This window comes from Odocoileus virginianus, chromosome 11, assembly GCF_023699985.2.
Source record: "Odocoileus virginianus isolate 20LAN1187 ecotype Illinois chromosome 11, Ovbor_1.2, whole genome shotgun sequence".
Classification (NCBI taxonomy): Eukaryota; Metazoa; Chordata; class Mammalia; order Artiodactyla; family Cervidae; genus Odocoileus; species Odocoileus virginianus.
In genome coordinates, this window is record NC_069684.1 from 25,180,029 (window position 1) to 25,186,395 (window position 6,367).

Below are 6,367 nucleotides of genomic sequence, written 5' to 3' on the forward strand. Positions count from 1 at the left end.
TAAGAGTGCCTTTAAAGAAGGGGATCCTGAAAGAATATTCCCCAACTCCTTCCAGTCATGGTTAGAGTTACTATAAGTGAAGAATCAGAAAGGATAAGAGGGGAAGGGAGATGGAGGAAAATGAGGCAGAGAGGGAAGAAGGCAAGGCAGGTGGTGACGTCAGGAATGTGACAGCACAGATGGGCAGTCTTCTGTCAATTTGTGAGGCTGTTTTTTCCTACCCTGTGAAGTTTTTACTGCATCCTCATCAATCTCTTTCTTCTCCCAGGAGGTGCAAACTGCGGGTGCTAGACTTACGAAATACTGGCCATAACTTCTGGAGCATGTGGTCTGGAGCCAGCAGTTATGGGTGCCCAAGCTCATGAATGGCACAAGGGACTGAGCCCAGGTCAATGACAAAGCAGCACTTGGCTCCACTGAAGGTTTTCATAGACCTGTTCCTGAAGGAAAAGACCCTGGACAACTTCCTCACCTACTTCCTTTGGTGGGTGGAGCAGAGAAAGCCTTCCATCCACCTGTGTTGTAAGAAGCTGAAGATCATTTCCATGCCAATGGACAATATTGTGAAGGTCCTGAGCATGGTGCAGCTGGACTATATCCAGGAGGTGCAAGTGAGTTGCACATGGAATCTGTCCACACTGGCCACATTTGCTCCTTTCCTGGGTGAGATGTGTAATTTGCAGAGACTAGTTCTCTTCCCCATCCACATGTCTGCCTTCAAGAAGCAGGAAGAGCACCATGTTGTGCAAATTACCTCTCAGCTTCTGAGGCTAGGCCACCTCCGGGATCTCCATCTGGAGTCTCCCTCCTTCCTTGAAGGCCACCTGGACCAGATGCTCAGGTGAGTGTGGACCACTGGCTGGGTTACACTGAACACAACATTAGATGTCAAAAGCGCAGTCTCCTCTGTTGCTCTCTCCTAGAGTGTGGTGATCCCGAACCGCACAAATCAAGGTAGGAGGTTAAAGTGGTCTACTGGCTCTTGTGAGACACCCTGCTTGGAAGCTGTGGAGTAATGACTGGGATGCTTGCATCCCAGAGTTTGCAATTTCCTCCTACCTTGAAGGTGTCTATGTCAAAATGGTAAAAATAAGATAATTAGAAATGACATTGAAGTTGGGAAACTACATCAGATCAGAGCATTCCTGAAGAAAATCTCCATGTTCCCAAGGTTTGTGCACACAGTGAACCTGTTCTAAATTTCCTCTGTGTAAAACATTGTATTGTGCTCTGGATAAGTTAATCCAGGTATAGGAGAATGGTTCTGGAGATTGTGTTAATTGAGCTGAGAGAAAAGGATCATAAACACTGATAGAAATCTTGCATACCGTGCAGAAATGTCAGTGAGCCCTTTAGACTGGCATCACTGGGATCTTGTGTAAGTTGGTTCCTTATGTATGTCTCCCTACAGCCTCACCTGGCCAGACACAGGATCTGGAGGTCCACCTTGGCCTGAACGAAGCCTTACCTTAAACCATTTTGAGATCTCATCTCCCCATACTAATATTCAGTGATGTCCACACTTGATGGAGACACTCTCTGGATCTGTTCATAGCATGTTCTAGTGATTCCTTGATCTTCATTTATCTTCAGAGGGAAGTGGAATATGTTGTAATCTTCTTGATAGATGGGGCTAGAGAGTCTTTCTGGTACTGTGAAGTGACTCAGTATAGCAGTGAGGTTGACAAGGCTCAGACTCTAGCGCATCAGTGTTCTGATCCGCAGAACAGACGATCAGACAATGCTCAGCCCTGTGGAAATCTTTTGTCTATCAGCTGTATTCAACTGGCACCCGGTTCCCAAGAACTAATTGTTTGGTTTCTCCCCAGGTGCCTGAAGTCCCCCTTGGACAGCCTGTCAATAACCCAGTGCTGGCTTACAGAATCAGACTTGACCCACCTGTGCCAGAGCCCAGATATCAGTCAGCTAAAGAGCCTGGACCTGAGCGGTGTCACCATGACTGACTTTTGGCCTGAGCTCCTCCAAGTTCTGCTGGCGAAAGTCGCAGCCATCATGCAGGAACTGGACTTCGATGTGTGTGGGATCACGGACTCCCAGCTGGAGGCCTTCCTGCCTGCCCTGAGCCGCTGCTCCCAGCTCAGGTCCTTCAGCCTGTGTGGGAACGTCCTGTCCGCGGCCGGCATGGAGAAGCTGCTGCGACACCGCTGTGCTGCCCTGCTTAAGGCAAGAGCGTTATCCTGCCCCTCAGGAGACTTACAGACCTCGGGGTGTTCTCCTGGAAGCGAGACTTGCCCAGCTTCGGGCTCAGCTGTTGGAGATTCTGAGGGACTTGGGACGTCCCAGGATCATCTGGATTAGCCTCAGCCCCTGTCCTCGCTGTGGGGAGGCTGGATGCCATCACATGGAGCCCGTTATATACAGCTGTCCTGCCCCTGCCTAGGGGGTTGCCTCGATCAGAAGCTTTCTGCTGTGCACCTTGAAACGGAAATCGAGAACTTGGGGACATCATGAAGGGAACACAGACCCAGGGTTTCAGACATCTTCTCAATGCAATTGGGAAAAGGAAAGGTGATAGTGGGGGTGGTGCAGGATTGCAGGGGGAAATGTAGATTCTGGGAGGGCATGGGACTTTCATGGACATGTGCTTCTAGCATCTGATATGAACCTGGGTGGTTACACGCTGGAGACCCAGGTGTTGGAGTTATCCCTGAGGAGATTGTTGTAAAGAGTTGCTCAGGAAATATCATAAGACACCCCTTATATATGGAATTTAAAAAGAAATGATACAAATGAACTTACTTGCAAAACAGAGACTCACAGACTTAGAAAACAAACTCAAGGTTGCCAAGGGGAAGGGATGGTTGGGGACTTTAGGAAGGTCATGTACATACAGCTATGTAGAGTGATAACCAACGGGAACCTATTGTATAGTACATGGAGCTCTGCTCAATGTTATGTGCCAGCCTGGATTGGAGGGGGGTTTGAGGGATACGTGTATATATATGGCTGAGTCCTTTCACTGTTCATCTGAAACTATCACAGCATTGTTAATAGGCTATACCCCAAGACAAAATGTTTTTGGTGCTAAAAATATGAAAATACAATTCAAAAAAATTTTAAAAAAAGATTGTCATGAATAAAGAGATCCTCCTGGTAAGCTAAACAGGAAAGAAATTTAAAATGAGACTGGATAAATGTATAGATGTGACATTTATTTTGTTGTAAAAGAAGACATAATGTGACATTGTCCTATCAAAAATAATTAACAGAAATAAATAAAGAGACGATCATGGAAAATCAACTGCTGTCCTCCATGATGTATTATTCTGTGTTCAGTTTATGCCTCCATTATCTCCAGCTACTGATAAAATTAGGCACAGTGTTGTCCATGATTCAAAACCTTACCATTCCTATAATTTCTTTTTTCTGTCTGGGGCATCTCCTGTGTTTGTACGTGTGTGTGCGTGTGCGTGTGTGTGCGTGTGCGTGTGTGTGTGTGTGTGTGTGTGTGTGTGTGCTTAGTCACCTAGTCATGTTTGACTCTCTGGAATCCCATGGACTGTAGCCCGCCAGGCTCTTCTATGCATGGGATTCTCCAGGCAAGAATACTGGAGTGGGTAGCGATTTCCTTCTCCAGGGTATCATCTTGACTCAGGTATCAAACCCTGGACTCCTGCAATGCAGGCAGATTCTGTACTGTCTGAGCCACCATGTAAGTCCCGTGGGGCAATTCTCACTTCTGTGCTTATTTCTTTGGCTGTTCAGTGCATTAATAACACAAAGGGGAACACAGAGTGTATCCAATGACCTACTGGAATGAAGAACTCTTGGCAGGGCTCTCACTGATGACTCAGGCCATGACCTGGGGCATGGGTATTCTTCATACTTGTACCAGGGGATGTATAATTTGCAGTTGCTTGCCTTTCTGTGTGCTTCACTGCCAAAGGCAATCTCCTCGGTTCTGCAAGATGTTTTCCACACTACCAGTAAGGTTGAACCTGGTTCCCACCATTCCATGCTTGTCATGGGTGAGTAGTGGTCCTCATGGATATAATCTAGTTGTGGCCAGGCATCCAAATTCCTTTTAGTAAATTGCTAAAGAGCAAAAACATTTAATGTGCATTTATTATTTCCATACCACATTCCATATATGTATATATATAATTTTGGGTGGTTGGTAATATTGGAATAAATTGATAATTCCCATTACAATTCCAGTCCTTCCCTAACACAAAGGTCAAAGATAGCTTGTCTGGATGTAAGAATGTTCAAATATACAACAAATATGTGTTATGTATTACATATGCCTCACAGTTGGCTCTCCCTATCCTCAGCTCATTGTCCTCAGATTCAACCAACTACATATGATGCAGACTAAATTCACTGTTAAAAGTACCCTCATCTAAGTGACCCTGAGCAGTTCAACCATGGGTTGTTCATGATTCACCAGTTACACAGACAAGTGAAGAGAGGCTGATATGATTACAGAGGCTGAACAGTCTCACTGTCTGCTGTCTGTTGCTTAGAGAACTAGGAAAGGCTATGGTATAATTCAGACATTAAGGCTGAAAATCAGGGGAAATGATGGCGGAGCTCTAAGTCAAGGCTAAAGGCCAGAGATCTAGGGTACCACTTGTGTATGTTCTCGAGTTTCAAGGTTTAGAAACCAGAAACTCCAGTATTCGTGGCCAAGAAGAGAGAGAGGGAGAGCAATTGCCCTTGTTCCATTCAGACCCCCAGAAGATAAGACGATGCCCTCCCACACTGGTGAGGGCTGATATCTTGACTCAGTCTACCGATTCCAATGTTAATCTTCTCTAGGAATTCCCTTGTAGATTCCCCCAGAATGAATGTTTGACCCGAGATCTGGGCATTTCATCTCACAGTGAAGTTGACACATAAATTTAATCCTCACAGTCTGTCTAAACAGAATGAAGCCAAATAAAGTTTCACTGCTAAGCATTCAGAGGCTGCAACTTTTTATTTGTGGAGGAAGGGGATATAGGGCTGAAATATAGCTCTTAGGCAGATCTTTGTTTCCCCCACAATGAATAGAACAATGCACACACAGTTTAAGAGATTTTTAGTAGGATTCAGTGAGATATTGCTTGTTGAGGGATTGGCTCTAGATTTATTTAGAAAGATCTCCTTATCATGAAAGAACTCCATGATGCTTTCCCCTCCCCCACATCTTCTCCTTCCTAGTGAATAGCATAAGTCTTTATCCCTCTATTGCTCACAACAGGGAGGAAAGCAAAACCCAGGGACCGAAACTGGACTCACATATTTCAGGGGGTCACCAATGAATCAGGGTTCACCTGAACTGTTCCAGTAGTCAGTTCAGGGGGATTGGGTGTGGGGGGAAATAAGAGAGGCTGGATTCATCTTCAGTGATAGACATTCTGAGCCTTAGATCCCCTAGGCCACATGCTGGTAGATCAGGCCAGAGGAGAGAAATCAATTTCCTAATCAGGACTGTATACTTGAGAATTTTTAATAACTCTTGCTATCCTGGAGCTTCCCTGGTGGGCCAGTGGGTACAACTCCATGCTCCCAATGCAGGAGGACCGAGTTCAACCACTGGTCAAGGAACTATATCCCGTATCCTGCAACTAAGCGTTTACCTGCCACAACTAAATGATCCCCCAGGAGTGCAAGGGAGATCAAAGATCCTACGTGCATGATTAAGATCCAGTTCAAATAATCAAAATAATAAACATTAAACAAAGAATTAAGCTCTCCTTTAAATGCCACTTGAGTACAAGATACTTGCACAGTGATGTAATCCTCCAATCCAGCAGATGTCGCCATTCCCTGCGGTGATTGCTGAGGAGCTGAGAAGGAAACAAGCAGCCATCTGCCATGTCTGCCGCCCCTAAGGTTAACAAGGAGACAGGATTGGCCCCAGAGAGCTGAGGTGCACATGAAAGGAATGAATTTAGTGAGCCCAGAGGCTTGCATCTTCCCATACATACAAAACTAAATATAACTTGGTATCTGGCTTTTCTTACCTCATAGTAATCTTTGATGTTCAGACTGCCTGCTCCCTTTGTTACAAACCTATATATAGCCTGACTCTCCTTCCTGCCTCCTTGTAACAGTTTTCTCAGAGTTTCTGAGATGCTGTCTCCCTGGCTTGGCTCCTAAACATTTCCACCAAATAAAATAACTCTCTGCTTTCAGGTGGTGACTAATGCTTTAGCTGACAGTTTCCATGTAACACCTGGAGCTCAGGTGAATGGGAACAGAACACTGTGGATTGGGAAAATGTCTTGGAAGATCATGTAAAATGATAAGAAATGCACAACCTAAAACAGGACAAATGCTTTATTCTGTGAATTTACAGAAGATTATAGCCAGAAAGGTGGCTTCTCAGACAGATCTGAAGAACTATTCAAAAGTTATA

The 6,367-nt window shown here is 45.1% G+C and overlaps 1 protein-coding gene across 1 annotated transcript; it reads left to right on the forward strand.

The window, feature by feature from the left end:
• The first annotated feature begins 392 nt into the window (after positions 1-392).
• Positions 393-2,401, forward strand: LOC110142841 (PRAME family member 12-like). Its single transcript, XM_070473738.1, has 3 exons — positions 393-841; positions 1,830-2,167; positions 2,244-2,401. The coding sequence occupies exons 1-3, from the start codon at positions 393-395 to the stop codon at positions 2,399-2,401; spliced, it is 945 nt and encodes a 314-aa protein (XP_070329839.1).
• The last annotated feature ends 3,966 nt before the right edge of the window (positions 2,402-6,367 follow it).

Excerpts from the sequence above, each read along its gene's own strand:
- LOC110142841 (XM_070473738.1), top strand. The coding sequence starts at position 393 with ATGACAAAGCAGCACTTGGCTCCACTGAAGGTTTTCATAGACCTGTTC. Across the intron at positions 842-1,829 it reads CACCTGGACCAGATGCTCAG|GTGCCTGAAGTCCCCCTTGG; the intron begins GTGAGTGTGGAC and ends GTTTCTCCCCAG. Across the intron at positions 2,168-2,243 it reads GAAGCTGCTGCGACACCGCT|CGAGACTTGCCCAGCTTCGG; the intron begins GTGCTGCCCTGC and ends TTCTCCTGGAAG.